The sequence below is a fragment of the Pieris napi genome, chromosome 15 (genome assembly GCF_905475465.1).
Source record: "Pieris napi chromosome 15, ilPieNapi1.2, whole genome shotgun sequence".
NCBI lineage: Eukaryota > Metazoa > Arthropoda > Insecta > Lepidoptera > Pieridae > Pieris > Pieris napi.
In genome coordinates, this window is record NC_062248.1 from 1,510,275 (window position 1) to 1,530,513 (window position 20,239).

A 20,239-nucleotide genomic window follows, 5' to 3' on the forward strand; every position below is an offset into this window, starting at 1 on the left:
CTAAGAATACTTGTTTCTTAATTTGACGAGAGAAGTTTTTATTGCTTACAAAGATTTTTTTTTTATAAACATGCAGATTTTATAATCTGAATATTTATTTCCGTTTCTGAAACTAATACTGAATTTCTTTAATATAAGAACAAAAATAATCAATCAAGTAACGCATTCCTTTTAAATCTAAAATCTACAAGCAGAAAATGTAGGTTTTTCTAACAAGTTAAAAAGTTCATATTGGTAAGGCTGTACTAGTAATAACGTTATGATCCCCTTAAAATTATTCATTTGTCTTAAGTTTTCTGTTTTGTATATTGGCTATATATTTTTGTAATGATTTGTAAATTTTCATTGGTTCGTAAAAAAACAAAACAGTGTAGTTTAAACTTGACCTAAAAACTTTAATACAGTGCGTATGTTACCATGGTAACGATACATTCGCGGAAGAAATATTGTAACCATAGTAACTAAAAACACCTAAGTAAGAAAGAGACGAAAGTACAGAACTTATTCGTTTCTTATATTATGTATAGAGGGCGCTAATGTACTATTGTTTATCGCTATTGAAAGGTTATAATAGGGGTTAAGCTTTTTATATACAAATTTTTAGTTCAACTAAAGAGTATTTGCAATAATATACCTAATTAATTGCAACGTAGCTACTTATTTAAAAATATATTTTGGCCGGAATCCTCATAGTCAGATTGTAGTTTATTTTGTTAAATATCATAAGAATCGGAGGTGCAATATTAATATTATGACCGAACCCATTGACATTTGACATATTTATTCATATTGTGGCCAAGCTTAAACTTTTCGACCATAACCCGTGTTTTTTTTCGCTATCAAGTAAAAGCTACTTCGTGAGACTAAAGTAATTTGTACTAGCAAAATGCAATGGATAATTATTAACTTAGCCCGCCATTTTAGTCAAATTCCAATTTAATGTCAATTGTCAAAATCACCGCTAATCTTTATTTTGTCCAACCAAAGCTTACGTTACTACGCAGGTTATTTATATTCCATTAATTTTAATGAACTTAATTTGTATTTTTAAACCTATTTTAATTGGCAAAATACATATAAACTCATTAGCAAAGGTGGCTTATCGCAAAATTGCTCTTCCAGTCTTAACATAATAAATTCTTTCTGGACCATACATTATTCGTACCTACCTTAAAGAAAAGTTAAGCACACATTACAACTTAGAAATTATTGTCTAAAATTTTTCATTCTATTAGTCCATTGAAAATTAGATACAATCGAAACGATATGTATTTACCATTATTTTCTACTCTTTACTTATTATATTGTTTTCTCAAACAGGCATTTACTTACTTGTACTTATCTAATGTTTAACTGCGAAAGGCAACCATATCTATATTTACATTGAACTTAGATACAAACCCTCTGATTTCAACAAAGCCATTTAAATCACAATCATCAGTCTCAGAAGATTCAGGAAGTTCATGTTGGCACCACTAGATGGCGCTGATTTCAGTTTACGGGTTCTAACAGCACTGAAAGCGAATTAAGTGAGGGAAAACGAACGCCTGCTTTTATGGAATATCTTAAAATTATGTGCTTTAAAGGGTGCGAATGTTTTACATACTTTAAATTTTAATACTACATTAATTAACGTTATCGTTCCTTTGTTAAAAAGATCACGTCGCTGCCAAATTTAACTGCTGTGATACTATGTATCGCATTCATAAACAGCGCCATCTAGTGACGACCAACAATAACCACCATTATTCGTTACTGACACATCATTTTTCAAAGTTCCTAAAGTTAAAATCTGGTCCGCTGGATTCCTTTACTGATCTTCTTGTTACACCATTATCAGATTTTACTCCAAACTTATCATAAGGCACCTTTGTACCATTAATAGCCATCTTTGTATTTTTCATTTTATTATGCCCGTTCATTTTGTTGTGGCCATTTTGAATGCTCTCCTTTGCATCTTTCTTATAACTTTTTGAGTAAAAATTGACGAAAAGCAGCAAAAATACAATGACGTTGAAAGATATGAAGTAAGTGAATCCGGCCGCGTATTGACATTGCGGTGAGAAGTAGGTCCAGATGCAATACACAAGCATTAAAATGAACTGGCTCTGAAAGTCAAATTGCACAGTTTTAGTCCCGTCGAAGTCTAAAGAAGACTACGAGTATATTGCTATAAGTTTTAATCCAAAATATAACTTGATATTAATAAGAAAAACAAAAAAATTATGATACTGTACTATAGTCCAAATATTCACCATTTTACCCAGTTATGAAATAAATAATTAGCAAAATATATCTCTAACCTTGTAATGTGTGGTTTTTACTATAATTAGGAATAGATGATGACATATGTCAAGTTAGTTAATGCTATCCATAGATGGCGCAATTTAAAGGAATGGTTAAATTTAATAGGAGTAAGAGATCTCTATTATTTTTATTTATCTACTCACGGGAAGACCAAACGAGCAATGGGCTGACGATATGACGGAAAAAAAAATTGGGTGGAATAAGTTGGAGGAGGCCTTCTTCGGTCGGAGGCCGCTTAGCTTAATAAAATTGTATATATATATATTTCTTTTTGTATATTATATGTAAATAAGATTTGGATAAATAAAGGCTTATTATTATTAGGTAAGCTATCTATTATTTTATGACATAAATGGCGCCATCTATGTTTTAGCTAACTTGACATGTCGGTGTCGTCTGTTCCCAATTATTTTACAACCCAAGATTGGGGGTATCAAATTCTGCCAATTATAAGATCGCTTTTGATAGACATTCCATACTCTGTTCATACTTAAGTCTGTATTGATCTATTATAATACTTTTAAAAAATCAACAATATCTATAGACGTAAAGTGAGCTTCCATGTGCCTTGTTGAAGTAGAGAATTGCTACCATTCACTAGAATTGCTACAACACGACACGATCAAGTCTAACTGCCGTAAAAGTACTTATAATTGCCCATGACATTATTTAAGGTACAATAATGAATTGGGTTACGAAATTTATTTTAATTATGTAGGTATGAGGTTATTATTAAATAATAATTTGTTCGACTATTATGAACTTATTTATATCTACAAAAGGGCTTGCTATATTGCAGAGTTAAAACTTCGCACAAATTGTCTCTTGCATGTCAAAAACCACGTTTTTGACGTGAATACTTAGTCTCGATTCAAACTATTAAACAAACTATGGCAGTAATAGTTGAAACATGTCCAAAACATTTTTTTTAACTCACCAGTTGCATTTTGGTCACATATTTCTTCCACCACAGATACTTCTGGAACTTTGGACCCAAACCAGATAGGAAATAGTATGAATACATGACGATGTGGACAGCCGAGTTGAGAAGTGCCAAGACGGCTCCTTCACCTCCCGCAGCGAATTTGAGATAGCTCCAAGAATAGAGAGCCATCACAACGTGGTGGTACACATGGAGGAATGTCACCTGTTGGGGCAATCGAAATCAAATAATTATTTTATCGGTATGATAAGTTTACAATGAATCTCAATTAAAATCTGAAAAATATTACATTTACTGCCATTTGAGAAGGGCGTAAACGTATCTTGAATCAAATCAAATTTCAATTTATTTATTTCGAAATCCAGCTCACAAATTGTAAATAACAAAAAACAATTAGACTAAAGATATAGCCATATCACAGATACATAAATATTGACGTTTATTTTTACAAAAGCAGGAAAACGAGTATTTAAAGAAACAATTATTGTGGATGATTAAAAAAGTAGGGAAATTTGTTTTTAGGAAGTTAAGGTTCATTTACTAAACTTCGCCAGCAAGCTTTGTTTTTAAAGTAGAGACTCTGATATGAGATCTCGAAGAGATCGAAGAGACCATATGGTAGATCGTTCGTATGCAGAGTTGGGTCAGAATCGAAGTCCACGGTACTGGCTCTTTTAATAATCTGTACGAAATAGTGATATTTCTCCCACCGCTGATCGTATTGAATACCAAAATGTTTCTATAACTCAAAAATATAAAATTACCTGTTTGTCTTTCTTTCTCAAAACGAAGAAAACGGTGTCCAAAAGTTCTGTGAATTTAGCGAAGAAATACCACCAGCCCAAGTCCAGAAGCTGAAAAGAGATATTTGTTACGCAAGTACTACCATCGAGTAAATATGAAAAATCACATCATTTACATAACTAACTAACGTATGTTTACAAGAGGTTCATTATCCTTGGAAAAAATAATTGTGTGCATTTTTTGAAAAGATGGGTGAATGTTTAAGGAATAAATGAGTGTTTATTATTTAGTTATTATTATGTTTACAGGGCGAGCTTTAAAAAAAATGAGACAACCTTCAGATACAAAAAAGTATGATATTTTTACAAATCAAGTTTTTTTTTTATGCAACAGGAGGCAAACGGGCAGGCGCCCATGGACCCTCACAATGCCAGAAGGCTCACCGGCCGGCCTTTTAAGTGTTGGTACGCACTTTTCTTGTTAGACCCCAAATTGAATTGGTTGGGAAATACTTCAGTGGGAAGCTGTTTCCACATAGTAGTGGTACGCGGCAAAAATTGCCTTAAGAAACGCTCCGTTGTGGTCCGACGGACGTCGCGGTGATACGGATAGTATTTTGTAACTCCCACATTAAATTAGAATTAGTAGCTTCGTAGTCGAAAGCGCTAAGATACTACGGTATGTCAAAAACGTGCTGGATTTTAAAGTTAAATCTCGACTCAGAAACTTCAGTCGATATTCGTCTGAAACACTTCATTGAACAGTTTTACATAGTGTGTGGCAAAAATGTATATAAAGATATCATTTTAAAAACAACTCACCAAAGGATTTTGAGTATTCGACGGGTATCGACACCCTGCATAGATAATACCATCTTTAAAAAGGTTCAACTTGAACACCTGAAATTGTAAAATGATTTGCTAAGTCACAGTTTATAATCTTCTTCACAGTGCAAGTTGTACGTATATGAAGGTTTTTGGCGTGTACAGAGATTGATAGAACTGCCCTGAAATTGTATACGTTTTGTATTATATATATATGGCGGGATCCGTATCGCTATTGAAAGTAGCAGAAGAAGAAAGTATTGGCACTCTCTAAAGTTAGTTGGAGTTGGATCTGCGCTTGCCGCGAAATTAGTCAGATTGAATGGACATGTCGTAGCCAATTAGCTGAATTAGCCGTTCAAATAACAGCTTAGCTTCTTAACTAAACAGCGCCGTTTAACTAGCGGCCTGAATGATATTCAGCCAGTTGATCAAGCAACTAAGCAAATGACTTGGATCGATGACGTTTCATTACTTGCCTAGCCTGTTAACTGTTTATTTAAATTTAGTTCCACTTTCTGCCACTCCCAAACTCGAAACGAAACTCTACAAACTGTCATTATGGCAAAACACAACTTTGATGGTTTTCCAAAAGTTCAATGAAAAACAACAAGTACACTGGAAAAGCGTAGTGACAATAACAATGTGATTTTAGCTGTGACTGACTCAAGCAATTTTTTTTTATAGAAATATTGTTTATGTCACATGTTGCATCTCTTTTTATTGCCACTTGGTCGCTCTATCGTACGAATCGCCTAAGTATTAGCCAGCCGGAGTATTAAATGTTGTAACAGCTGAATATCATTCAGGCCGCTAGTTAAACGGAGCTGTTTAGTTAAGAGACTAGGCTGTTAATTGAACGGCTTACTAAGCTAGTTGGCTGCGACAGACACATTTAATCTTTATACGTAATTTCATTGGAGTGTGCTGTATATAATTGGGCACATCAGAATCGCAGGTTTTAAAACATTGAATAATTCAAAATCATTTAGGAAACACAATGTACACTTAAATAAAGAAATACATATTAAATGCTTTTAATTTTACATTTACTGCCAGTTCCCAAATCAAGGGCGTAGAACGGACGGGAAGAACTGGCAATAAACTCTCTTTCACTCTCTTTTTTGTTTTACACAATGTCAGTAAGGAACCATTACACCATGTTCCACACGACATCTTAAGTAATTAATAGTTAATTAATAATAATAATAACAATTATCAGCAGTAGGCGTGGTGAAATAGGAGCACGCACTTAGATTCTCGTGGGAACAACACGCAAATACATAGTCGAAATAACTAACATCACCGCATACACGAATTCAAGTCGACCTGTCCACCAAGTAGCACCCGTTCACGGGTATAAAAGCATTTAATATAGAATACATTCTTACCTTAATACATAGTACAGTGGCAAGTACTACTTGACCAGCGTTATAGTAGCTAACTATCGTGGTCAGTTGCAACGGAGTGCGGTTTTTCATCAGTCGAGTTCCAATTTTGAGGAAGAACAGATATGATACGACCACTGCCAAGATTGGCATTGGACTGGACATCATAAACCATGAGTCTACAAGCGTACCTGAAAAACATAGTTAGCTTTTAATATGTATTTAATTAACCAGTTTATTAATAATCCACAACTTTTTTTTTTCTAAAGAATATATTAACAAATTTTTTAATTAAAAATATAGGTAAAACGGATTACACCATATGAACGAATGATTGTATACTAACAAAGACAAAGAATAATTTATTTGTTGATTGTTGTGTGTGCGTTTTTATGTGATAGTGCACATTTCGAGACAATATGGAACACATTTAAAATAATACATGTCTAAATAAATAATAAAAATCTTAATATAAGCACTCGTTTGTTATAACTGAAGTATTTTCGAATCTTAGGTCTTCGTCTCGACTTAGGGTCATTCAAAATCAAAGCGTACCAATTGTTAAAAGGCCGCCAACGTGCCCTCTGGTAATGTGTGTCTATGGGCGGCGGTATCACTTAACATCAGATGTGCCCCCTAAAATTTATTATTAGTATATAAAACTTTTGTTTTTAATTTGTTCTTAACACTTAAGCACAACGCTCTGTTTTTGTGTTTATCGAAATAAAGTCCGCGGAGCAGAATAAACATACGGTTAGATATGCATAAAAGATTTCATAAGAATCGGTCGAGCCGTTTCAGAGGAGTATGGGAACGAACATTGTGACACGAGAATTTTATGTATATAGAGACATTATACAATTATGTGATTTTTTATAAAAATACCAGAAAATCTTTAGCTATCCATTAATATTTTCTAAGTACATTTTTTCTTCACAATAAATTACCCTCATACGCTTTTTAGGCTGGGAGAATGGAAGCTTGTTCAGTGTTCAGGCTGGATTGTGTCGAATACACAGCAAAAAAAAATGTCTTAGTATCGTATTAAAAAGATAGTATAGGCATTTAGAAAATTAAAGGCTCTTTTAATTAAATATTAATACCGTCTATCTATTGTTCTGTTATAAGTGAACTATCGCCTTATTGTTTCCTATTTAATTATAAATGTCAAAGATCAAGGAAGTTGATGAGCTAAGATTTAACATTGCTTCTGGTAATTGCACGATAGTGAAAAAAATTATATATTATTTTAACATAAAATATTTTTTTTCAAAAAGCCGCGAGTTATGTACCCTAAAATATTAGTAAATAATTACAAGCGTTAACAAAATGTAAATAATCATCGCACACTTGAAGCCAATATGAGTTAGTTTTTACCACACTCATAAATTGTAATTTAACATTCTCGTTTCCGATAATGTCCAATAACATAAGTATCACTAAAATTTACGAACTCTTCAATAAGTCCCCCCACCCTCCAATGTAACGCGCCGTAACGTTTTTCTGTACCCACGTTTCGTGACCACCTAGTGACTCTTTATAGTTTATACCTAAAAGTTACCATTATATGGTGTAATATTAACAATTACGCGTCATTCAATCCCCGCCCCGCATCATAACGTTTTACAAAAGGCACCCCCCCCCCCCCCAATTCGTTACGTAATACTTGAACACTCCCTTAGACATATGCTCATGTTTTAAACTGCCAATTGTGACCCAGCTTCAAACTAAAGTCTTTAATTTGAACATCCATACAAAACAAAAACCGCCACCAAACTTAATTAGGAATTATTGTTTACTTTAGTAATTTTAGATGCTCACTTTAGACCTAGTTTGGCTTCCAAAAATTCCATGAATCGGTTGTTACTAAATTGGATTAAAATAGTAGCCGCGTTGCTCCGTTTTTAGATTTATAATGATAAGTTATTCGTAACAAGAGGTCCTTGGAAAAAAAATATTTTTGTTTACAATTTCAAGTGTGTGTATCTTTTGTAAATATGGATGAATGTTTCAAGGAATAAGTGAGGCTTTATTATTAATTATGAGTTAACAAGTCTGAATTTAAAACACATTAATGTCTTCCAGGCCGATTTGGACATGGTGGCTTTTCTCTTTAGAGACTGGCCTTGTTGACATATACAGTTCTCAGATAACTGACGGAATTATATAAAAGAAAAATAGAAACTTACTTTTACCAACTTTTAGTGAGTCCAGGTATCTATCAATCTTCCCTATGAAGTTCATCTTCAAGTTTTCTGAAATTAAAGATATATAATTACTATATCACAAATTAATTATTCAACAACGCAATTTCATTTTCAGACTGACATTTATATTTTTCTCCCACTAGCCATTATATTCGGCCAGTTTGTGAAGATAGTACTAAAAAGGTTTTATATTAAAATAAAAAATATCTTCATAAAGAACAATTCTAGAGCTTCCCTATAATATTAAGTCGCTGATACAGAAATTAAAGGAATTTTTAAATGTACGATTGTTTTTATTACAGTTAATATGTAACATATTAGAGTTAATTTAAAATAACCGAATTACTGTTTTCACACTTGACAGCCCTAATGTCAACCTGACATTTGTCAAGCTGGCAAGCTGGGCGGGATATTCAAATGGTGGAACTTTATTGCGTACTTTAACAGAACAAATGAATGTTTTCACACTCAGAACGCTCAATTTTGTAGAGAGAATATAAAACGAAGAACAATACGAACGCGCATTTTTCATTAATGTAACGGGTTAAGTGGTGCATCATTAAAACACTGAATTATAAAAGATATCTTATAATTGTTGGTTAATGAAAAAAAAATTTTAAACGTATGTAACGTTTGTCTTTAACAGACTTTGGTGGATACAACAGACACAGAACAGAGGAATACCCATTATTATTCTTAATTAATTTGTTCTTGCTAAAACATAAACCGAGGTCAAGCCGTCTAGTCAAACATTTTAATACTACGCACAGACTATACGTCACTGTCTATATATAGTCTGTCTCCCATTTGCGATTTAATAAAAAAAAAAAAAAAAACGAATGGCGCCAAAATTCTAAAATGCCATAGAGTATAATTTAATGCTTTTATGACCAACAGCGTTAAGCTTTTTTATTCAGATATTCTATATTTAAAGTTCATTGAAGAATCGTTTTGACGTTCGAAATTCATTACTTTTTAAATTTGTTTTAATTTTATATTTATAAGAATACTAGCTGTCGCCGAGAACTTCGTTTCTCCTTAATGCCTAGCCCACCTTTTTAGTACATACCAACATGGAACATTAATTTGCTATGCTACCCCAGAGACTTAGAAACTTTAGGTTTTTCTGTGATTTTTCTGTATATAAACCTCAGAGTTCAAGATGTAAGTTATTAATCAACAAATAAAAAATAGGGGTCGATCGTAGAGGCTAGGTGAAAATTAAGGGTTGTATGTATTTTTGAATCAAAAAAATCAATAAAAAAAAATTATCTAAAAAATAAAAAAATTAGTTCAATACGAAAATAGATAAATTATTTTCCTCATTATATTAATAATGTTTGATGATTAGTTAATAAAAGCCGATAGAAGGCGATCAAATAAATTCTATTTCTAGTAGTAAAAAACGGGAAAATCAACACAATAATTATTGGTTTATACAGTAGAACCTCTATAAGTCGAATATCAAGGGAGACGCCAAAAAATTCGAGTTATAGAGTTTTCAACTTATGGAGGATTGGACACCTGACACAAAGCAAGCAAACACGTGTTTCCATGTCATAAATTTATTATTGTATACTCCTAAATGTTTTCTAAGAAACAATAGTGTACTCACATTGTCGGCAAGTTCTTAAAGTCGGTAACTTATTTTTGTTCGAACAATAGAGATAATAAATTCCAAATGATCAAGTTGTAAAGGTTGTAAAATAAAACGTTCTTATGTTCGAGATACAGAGGTCAAATTTAATTTTTCGAGTTATAGAGTGAAAATATGTACCAAAATGGCTTGGAGGGACTCGGTGATTATTTCGATTAACAGAGGGTCAAGATTTCCAGTAATGGAGGTTTTGGTGCTTTAAGGGAAGGGAACAAAACATTTTTTCGAGATTTGGAGGTTTTTGACTTATCGAGGTTCGACTTAACGAGGTTCTACTGTATTAGATTAACACTGTGAATCCATGTTAGTATGTTTCTTGCGGAATTCAATTTGTATGGATTTCATTGGCTTCGGCGCTATTCAGGTCATATGGTGCTCTAAATATATTATATCTCATATTTTTAAACGCGATTTTGAATATCAGCATTACTGACTTTTCAAGTTTTATTTCGTTTATGTTTCCGACTTTAAGACCAGGGATAGGATGTTCATAATTCGCGTTGGTAGAATTGATCATGTCTTGTATATAATAAACTAATAAACAAAAAAATAAAATAAGAGTATTTCCTCCAACTTCGATTTGTTCCCTTTGGAGTAGAGACTCTCGAGCCGTGGGGTTCAAGGGCACAGTCGCTGATTAAAGATTTAGGTTGGTGCCTGGTAGATATAGTACCGTTGAGCCCAGAGCTGGTGCTTTCCTTAACGAATAAGTATCGCAATACAGCGCGGAAATGCTGCCAGCGTTAAAGGTACACTGCCACAGGGACCAACATTTAAAATTTGTTTTGATTTTCTTTTTAATTATTTTTATTGGAACGAAGTTCCTTATTATTACTTTGTAGGTTAAGGAAATTGTAAATACTGTATACTTGATTGTAAATATGTAATATGTTTAGTAAAAATGTCTACTACTCTTTTGTCGGTTAATACAAATTAAAATATTTTTTCTCTTGCCCCCATAAAAAGAATTTGTGCCCAGTATAATTATTTATTTTTTATTTGAATTTGCTTCTACAAAACTGATATACAAACTAATTTATTAACTAAATAGTCACACATACCCTCACATCAAACACGCACACACAGTCACATTCGTACGAACAGATACATTTGGTTTTGTAATTTATGTTTGTTAGAATTGTTAAAACAATAGTTTGTTGAATATTAGAAATCCACGGGTGATGCTTCAGAAGATGTACATAAATAAAACTGATCCAACCTAGTAATGTATTATAAAAGCAGGTAGTACGTATAACTGTAACGTCATTCGTCACTTAGAAGGCCCTATTATATATTTGTAGCGATTTATTTGCCATCAACAGCTTTCTACTGTTAGACAGTAATAGGGATAAAATAGTCTAAGAGCTGGCTGAAGATTCTACTGACTATGATAAATTAGTTGACGTATAAAGTACTCAGTAGAATTTAATATGTATGAATTATTGTAAATATGGTCAACCGACTGCCGTTAAAATGTGTGTGAAGGCATTTTAAATCTGTGATGACTGAGGATTTTAGTTATAAAATAAGTGAACATTAATTATAAAATTTAATAAAGATATTTAATCAAATCGAAATATCACTTGTTCATATAGGAAGTAACAGTGTATGAACGTTATAAATATATATTTACTGCCAGTTCTCAAATCAATTAACAACAGAGGAAAAGAACTGTCATCAATAATTGTATTGGTAAAAAAGCGTCATACATAAAAAATTTGAGCCATGAAAAGGAAGTTTGGGGATGTAAAAAACAAGTGAAATAAGCAAAAATATATTAAATAAAGATGTGTTTAAACATTTGTTCGAAATCTAAAAATATAAACACATTTTAATTAAAAAAAAAGGACTAATTTATGTTACAGTACTTCAATATATAAGTAAATAATTCAATTCTTTATTAAGTCTTCGTCTAATATAATATGTCAATTCTATAGAATATCACAAAATTTACAATTTAATTGCCTTTAATTATAATTAGACATTTGCATGCTAGTTAGATATGGCTGATATTGCGGTTTCCTTGAATTTTTTTTTTAATTTCTGTACATGGCATTGAAAATATGCACTCAGACAGATTCGTATTTATAACGCTAATGCTGAGATCATCCGCAATCATATTATTGTTCAATTTATAGCTCAATTTTCTCATTAAAGCAACACCACTAGACTAAATGTATGTTGAAAACGCTTTCAATTTTACTAATTCTATGACTTATAACTGTTGTTAGTAGATGGCTTGTACGAATTTAGTATTTTTTCTATTTTTGATTATGCTATGTATGTATTTTAATTTTTGAAGTTATACTTCTTTTGGCGCTCGCACACCGTCACAAAAAACCAACATCCTGAAGTTAGCTAGTTTTTTTGAAGTTACAATTGTTTTGGCGCATTAGGGAAAAATGAGGAGAGTAAATTTTTTTCTATTGTTAGTGTAGTTTTTTCAACAAATGTAGAATAAGGCGAAAGATAAAATTTTGATGAAAAGATTTTTATCTTGTTACGCCAAAGAGGTATAACTTCTAACGCGTGTACATAAGTACACACACGTTTTTTTCCATAGTTATTATATATTGAAGGAAAGGAGTTGTAAGCTCCTACACTGTACAAATTGTATGTCAAGTGATGGATTGTAGGTCGTAGTGGTCAATGTCCATTGTATTCATATAGATTACAAAATAACAGTGACTTGTGAGAATACTGACATATTTGTTTCAAGATGTCTTAAGTATTACTTGAGCGTGATTTCCCTTTGAAAATAAGGCAAATAATTGACACTGAATATATCAAAATTAATGCGTATCAGCAGATAAAAGAAAGAGAGAGCAGATCCTATTCAACATCGGACTTAATAAAGAATAGCAAGAAAGCATAAAACGCATCAAGAACCGGATATCAAGACAAAAACAAAAAAGAAATAGCACCAAGGGATTTTTGATTAAACACACCTCCCCAAAGCCGGCAGGTCACCGTGGGGGTTGAAAGGAAATTTCACAAACATTAACAGTTCAAACACTCAAAACCCAATCGAAAATAAGATACTTTATATCACCACTCTGAATTGTCTATGAGAACACTGGAAAAAGAAAAAGAGGAAGGCGATATGAAGACGAGAACTTGGACAGAAAGAGCTAACATTAGAAAAGAAAAGAAGCAGCAGGAAGACGCCTATGTGTCACAGGACACCCTGATCACCAAAACTGGCACATCTGATCTATTAGATTAGGTTACACAAAAATACAATATTTTTATATATTACACTGGGTGTCAGCAATAAAGGCTAATAATAATAATAATGATGTTTCAGTAGTACAACCCCATATCTAGGCTGCAGATTACCCATACAAATTTCGTCGGTTTTTGAGTGTACAATGTACATACAGAATTAATTACGCGCATACACTAAATATATCACCCCAAAGTCGAGACAATTTAGGCCAATAGGCCAAAGTTGTTAGTAAATGTTATTTATTGCTTTATTATGCTCATTTTCAAAAGGGTGACCTTACATTGAATCTATCTCTTAGCTTTTGTTATGTTACAGGAGGCAAACGGGCAGGAGGCTCACCTGATGTTAAGTGATACCACCGCCCATGGATACTCGCACTAGATAGCTAGCAAGCACGCTGCCGGCCTTTTGAGAATTGGTACGCGTTTTTCTTGAAGGACCCTAAGTCGAATTGGTTCAGAAATACTTCAGTGGGCAGCTGGTTCCACATAGTGGTGGTGCGCGGCAGTTGCCTAAAGAATCGCTCAGTTGTGGAACGACGGACGTCAAGGTGATACGGATAGAATTTAGTATTCTGCCTTGACGTCAGATGATGGAACTCATCTACATAATCATTTAATATTTAGACTTTGTATATTTCAAATAGACTAGTACAGGAACATTGTAAGATATGTTTACATTTTTCTAATAATGGTCATAGTGATTGATTACAACAAAAAAAAAAAAATTCGTCAAGATTAGAAATTAAATGTGTTAAGTACTCCCGTTGACATCGACAGCACCTAAGGCTTCTGGCATTGCAGAGGACATACACGAGAACGAGAAAGTGTGGTTATCTTTATATATATAATTCTTCTGTGAGTGTGTGTGTCACTGAACTTCTCTAATACGACTGGACCGATTTTGATGAAATTTTTTGTGTGTGTTTAAGGGGATCTGGGAATGGTTTAGATTCACAAATCAGCCCGGCAGGTGGCGCTGCAGTCGGTACTTTCATACTTTAATATCCTAATAGCTTGAAATATCATGCAGGACAACGTCTGTGGGGTCCACTAGTATTTTTATAATGCACTAAAACGTATTAAATAACCCGGATGGACGAGCTATATTCTATAATCCCTGACTATTACTTTTCATATAAATATTCCTCTTAAATTATCATTCTTGTAAAACAGTATTAGATGTTCAAAAGATAAGTATAATAAAGCGGACTATATAGCTAATTAAACAAATCATTTTTCGTCCCGTTTTTTCATTTGCCAAATGACACAAGCCCGAAAGAGAAACATTCAAGAGTTATATTGATTAGTTTAATAGGCGAAAATTTACGCTTATATTAAAGTCATAGCAAAGTCTACTATATTTATTTATTTAATATATCAAAAACACTCTACCTACATTTGAGGCGTAGAACGGGCAAGAAGAGCAGGAAAGCTTAAATTGTGCGCTTTCATTGACTTGAAGAGAAAGGTAATGTCTATATATTAGGTCTATAAAATATCACAGTATAAAAAGCTCACCAAGTATTTATTTCCCATAACACACGCGATTCAGGTCAGCGTCTTATAATAATGAGAACCATCACGTGCAAGTTATTTTTAAATAGCCTCAGAAATATTTATGACAAATCTATTTTTGTGTATATTGAACAATTTGAAGAAGCAAAAAAATATTCCAGATAGATTCAAAGTTGGAAATTAATATTTTCCCTTTCATATACAAATTGTAAAGCGTGTTTTCGAAAACTCCCGTGGGTCATTCTAATCACTGTTGATAAATTATATGCTTTATACCGTTGTATGGAGGTCTATATTTCAATATTAGGATCGTTAAAATGTCATACAAATGACTATGTAACAAATATACAATGAGAGTGCACGCTCATCCATTTAAATTAAGTCCTTTTAGTAAATTTATTATAACCTTAGCTATAAGCATATGTTCTAAATTCTCGAACGGAGAAATTTTACTTCTAAACACGAAAATAGATCGTATCGTTAATCATCCAGGGTTTTTTTTAAATTCCGTTAATACTTAAAAATTATCTCCCATTTGTTTAAAACATTATTGAAACAAGAATTGAAAATTCCTTGTAAGACGTTATTATAATAAAAAAAATAATTATAATATATTTCTGCTCAGCCGCTGCTTTGGGCTATTAAAAAATAAATATTAGCTGCAATCCGTTATTTCGTCCACGTGAAAGCTATGCAAATTGAATTCAATCTGTTAATAACAAAAGTATTAAAAAAATAAAATAAAATATGTTTATTATGGAACATAAGATACATGTATCACTTATTCCACGTCATTAAATTTGAATTTGTAGGCATCCCTACTCATCGGCAAAGAAGACAGAGGGTGTAGGCCGAGAGAAAAAGCCGGCGTAAAAAACTCTCGGTACTCTTTTAAAATAGCAACATCATATTTCTGAACCAATTCGACTTAGGGTTAAAAATAAGAGCATACTAATTCTTAAAAGGCCGGCATCGCACTCGCGAGGACTCTGCCATTGAGTGTCCATGGGCGGCGGTATCACTTAACATCAGGCGAGTCTCTTCCCCGTTTGCCTGTTTGCCGATTCCCTATTCTGTAAAAAAGTCTGCTTATATATTTCTCTTTTTTAAATTAAGACCGATTAAACCTGTAACATTATTCTGTTCTATCGTCACTATAATTAAAACAATAAAAATAATAAGTTAATTATTTTATATGTTGAAGAAGTGTTTATACTTTATAAATTCAATTAAAATTTTATTTTATTATATCGTACACAATTTCACTGAAATAATGATTTGTTTAAGGTTACTTGTTCTAATTGAGGCGCTGTAGTTAGTTAATAAAGGCCGTAGATCTTTAAAGTATTTCCGAACCAATTCGACTTAGGGTCCATCAAGAAAAGAGCGTACCAATTCTTAAAAGGCCGCAAGCCCTCTGGAATTGAGAGTGTCTATGGGCGGCTGTATCACTTATGAGCCTCCTGCCAGTTTGCCCCCTGTTCCATAAAAAAAATCTAGCGCTAAATTATCTCTGAAACAAATTATATATATTATACAAATTATGAATGAAATGTCCTGCTGCGTTCATATGGCTGTACGTAGCCCGTACGTACGGTTTTGATAAGTTTACAGAAATATGACGATGTTAAGAAGGTCTCAAAAAATCTTGCCAAAATACACGAATACACGTGGAGAGGAAAATATTTATATACTAATTATTCAAAAGTCAAAAGTTAAAAATAATTTATTCATGTAGGTAACACAATGTACACTTATGAACGTCAAAAAAGAAATACACATACCAGTTCTAAAATCAAGGGCGTAGAACGGAAGAGAAGAACTGGCAATGAACTTTCCGGCACTCTTTTTAATCGCCAAGTTTTTTGTTTTACACAACGTTTGTAAGAAGCTGCAACCATTACACTATTAATAATTGCATCAACGTGTATTTAGAATTTCAAGATATATAACATTTAGTTTTATACATGACAGTGGAATTGCGTCACATTGAAGATAGATTTAAAATGACAGAATTTGTTTCCAACAAGGATTTGCCGCATTGCAGTAGCTTTGCTTTCTAAGTGAATTTAGAGCGTTCTCGACCTTGCGAAATTGTTCAACGTTTTCTTAGTAATCACATACAGATACGACATGGGTATAATAATAAATTCTCCCCAGTACTTAGGGTAAGATTCTGAGTCGAGACTTCTCTTGCTATTTTTTAACATCGTATTAGAGTTAATTTACCCTAATTATTCTTAGTTACGTAGCTTAATGCGGTAAGCTCCTAAAATCTATTCTAGAGAATAAAATCTAATATTTCTACCGTGAACGTATAACTTTAGGCGATTGACGGTAAAAAAAGATACGTCACGAAGATGTGCAGCGTTTTTGTCGAAGAAAAGGGAGAGAGCGATTGAGACCGATTGAGAGAGAATAAGAAGTGTGAATTACCTTATAGAAATTCTATTTTATGTAAAATAATTTTGCTAAAATCTCAAATGACGAATTGTAAATTAAAATTCCACGTGTTTTTATTATCGAAGAAATAAATTAATTTTTTTTAATTTATTATTTGTATTAATTTTAGACAATTTTAGTATTCCCTCCCTCTAAGTCTCCGAAACTTTTAGATTCGTATAAATATGAACAAGAAAAATGAAAACTTAAACCTCAAACAGATATTCAAAGTTACGGTTCAAAATTGATTGAAATCACCTTGTTTTTTCTTCAATATTTTATTACCTCGGTAATAACAAAAAATATAAATCACGGGAAATATCGCAAAGAACGATATCTAACTTAGCACAAATAAAATAGACTAAATTACTAAATATGATTAAACCAAATGATCCGTCATTGAAACAGCAACAGCAACTAAAAGAACGTGCTTACATCAAGATAAGATAAGCGTGGGATGTCTTAAGAAGGCTTGAAGAAAGCTTGCAACTTGCAAAATACAAGATCAGTTGAAGGGCCTGACAAGGTGCGACAGAAATCTCTATTATATTATCATTGTATTTATTATATGTAAATACAATTTAACGTGTGAATTATAAATGTTTACTTAGTGACAATATTTTGAATATTAGTAAAATGTCCTGATAATGTTCTAAATCCATATTTTTATACAGAGAACTGACTTGGTAATTTCTAGACCACTGGGAGTTGAGTACATATAGATTTAAATAGGTATACTAGCTGCATCGAACTTTTCTCCTTATCGTTTCTCCTTAATGTGATTTTACTTAGCCTACCTTTTTAGTACATACCAACATGGAACATTTTGCTATGCTACCTGTATGTGTTATAGCTGATAAACAATAAACTACAAGCTCCTTATCAGAATGCCAAATCGTAAAATGACTGCTTCACGACTGATTTGAGCGCGACCGTCGCTGCAAAAGCCGCTGTGAGAGTTTGAAAAGTGAGTTACAGAATCGCAAGGCTGTACTTACGTCTTACATACAAAAAAAATCGAGTAATGTAAATCATTCTCAACTCCATATACAAAAATTTTATCAAAATCTGTCCAGCCGTTCAGGAGTTTAATTACGAACACATGCACAGAAGATATATACCAGCTGTTTATTTACTGTACAGATAAGTAACCTAAATACCGACTGCAGCGCCATCTGCCGGGCATTTGTGAATCTAAACCACCACGCCACCCAATTGAATACAAAAAAATTCATTCCAATCGGTCCAGCCAAAGAGCCGATCAAGAGGAGTTCAGTGACACATACACACGTACAGTAGAATTATATTGGATTACAATTATTGTCATACATTATTCATTAGCTAGGGTTACAAAAGCCACCAAAATGTTTCGATGATTTTGTTGACCTGATACTTAATTGTTCATCTTCATTTAAATGTAATTGTGACGCAAATACATAGAATACAAATGTTCGGAAATACATAATTTAAAACGTTACAAGGACTATCTTTTATTTAGTAAATTTAATTTTACAAATAGAAGTCCCACGCCCAGTCCATGGGGCAAAATACGGATATAATAATGCCCTCTGTGAACATCAAATCGAAATTATCTCATTATTAATACGACTCGTAATTGTTACGAATAGATTTTTAAAAACACCTTCATTTATCTAGTTTTTAATCTTTAATTTTATTTTATTTAAAATACACTTTTACACAAGACTTGATTGCTTACGCTGCTAACTTTTACTAATATTATTTTTTTTCTAGTAAGTATTAGTATTATTTCATTATTTTTCTGTTTTTGCGACTGAGGCGCAAAGTAGCTGCTGTGGTCTCTGGCAGAATGACCAGCGAAAGAACAGTCTGCTCCTCAGCATAACTCAGCATGAGCCAGGGCCAATTACAGCCACAGCATACACGCATTACACACTTGAAACGAACCGAAAGGGAAAAAAGGAAAAAAATAATTGTTATCTCTCATTATATTTTTTTTTCTTTGATAATTGTTATTATGTGTGTGTGTGTTTTGGTTGGTAATAAATGTTATGTCTATATCTACGTCATTTCAGTTGCACTCAGAGTTCATTTTTTAATGGTAGAAAGTAAAGTCCTAATCAAACTGGTAATTAACGAATCTTTAGATTCTTCATTACCTTAGAAAATGTGTTTAAGCTTCATTGAACAAGAAGGGTTTTTAATCCATTTTTTCATCAAGATTTATGTATTAAAGAGTTATGTATTAAATTAGTGAATAAACATGTAAAGGAGGTTGTTGTTGCCGATATTACAAAGAATTTCCCCATCGCTCATCTCGACTGCTGAAACTCGATACATCGAGTAATGTAAATAATGAATCACTGCGTTTTTTTTAATTTTATATTAGTTAAAAATATTAAAGTAATTGCGGTTGAAATTTCATTTTCAAACCTCTTTTAACATTAAATTTAAATTTCATAAAAATTACATTTCAAAGTAAAATAATGGCGTAACTAAAGTTATTATATTTGTTTATAGTCATCAAACAAAGTTGATGTTGTTAATATTTTTTTAACAATAATTTTAATTTATACTAAGCTCGAGAAAATCTGACGGTCCATGCAGTAGTCTAATTTTAATTTCTTTAATAAAACATTGAAGAATAATTTTGTTACAAAAATATCCAACTATAATATAAAATTAATAAACTTCATATAAACATTCTGCCTATCTTAAAAGATTTACATTTAAAAAGCTCACTGTTTTTGGATTATTCAAAACTCCTTATATAACAACCAACGTCAAACACTAAATTAAATGATTATATAATTTACAAACCTTATGGCCGTCGATTTCCAAAAAGCACACTGTTCACTATTCACTCCTTACAAGGCTCTTTACAAGTTATAATATAACTTACCCTATAATTCCTACTTAGGACCGCACAGTCAGACATAGAGGTGTGCACTGCGCCAGTATCGACCAGGCTGCCTGTAAAATTACCGCACGCGATATTGAGT

The 20,239-nt window shown here is 32.5% G+C and overlaps 1 protein-coding gene across 3 annotated transcripts; it reads right to left on the minus strand.

Moving 5' to 3' along the window:
• Positions 1 to 1,269: 1,269 nt before the first annotated feature.
• On the minus strand, positions 1,270 to 20,239 carry LOC125056670 (elongation of very long chain fatty acids protein 7-like). Of its 3 annotated transcripts, none has more exons than XM_047659920.1 (7): positions 20,140 to 20,239; positions 8,396 to 8,461; positions 6,210 to 6,397; positions 4,816 to 4,893; positions 4,015 to 4,104; positions 3,245 to 3,454; positions 1,270 to 2,108 (listed from the first exon to the last, which is right to left on the minus strand). In XM_047659920.1, exons 2-7 carry the CDS (start codon positions 8,448 to 8,450, stop codon positions 1,764 to 1,766), a joined length of 966 nt encoding a protein of 321 aa, XP_047515876.1. In that variant the 5' UTR covers positions 8,451 to 8,461; positions 20,140 to 20,239; the 3' UTR covers positions 1,270 to 1,763. The 3 variants fall into 3 exon arrangements, with proteins under 3 accessions (XP_047515876.1, XP_047515875.1, XP_047515878.1); XM_047659919.1 differs by having other exon boundaries at positions 20,058 to 20,199; XM_047659922.1 differs by lacking the exon at positions 20,140 to 20,239 and adding an exon at positions 14,820 to 14,860.

What these genes read in the sequence shown, in the direction of transcription:
- LOC125056670 (XM_047659920.1), bottom strand. Translation starts at nt 8,450, where the DNA reads ATGAACTTCATAGGGAAGATTGATAGATACCTGGACTCACTAAAAGTT. An exon ending in CGAATACTCAAAATCCTTTG is followed by an intron (nt 4,105 to 4,815) that starts GTGAGTTGTTTT and finishes ATCTCTTTTCAG; the next exon opens with CTTCTGGACTTGGGCTGGTG. An exon ending in TGAGAAAGAAAGACAAACAG is followed by an intron (nt 3,455 to 4,014) that starts GTAATTTTATAT and finishes TTGCCCCAACAG; the next exon opens with GTGACATTCCTCCATGTGTA.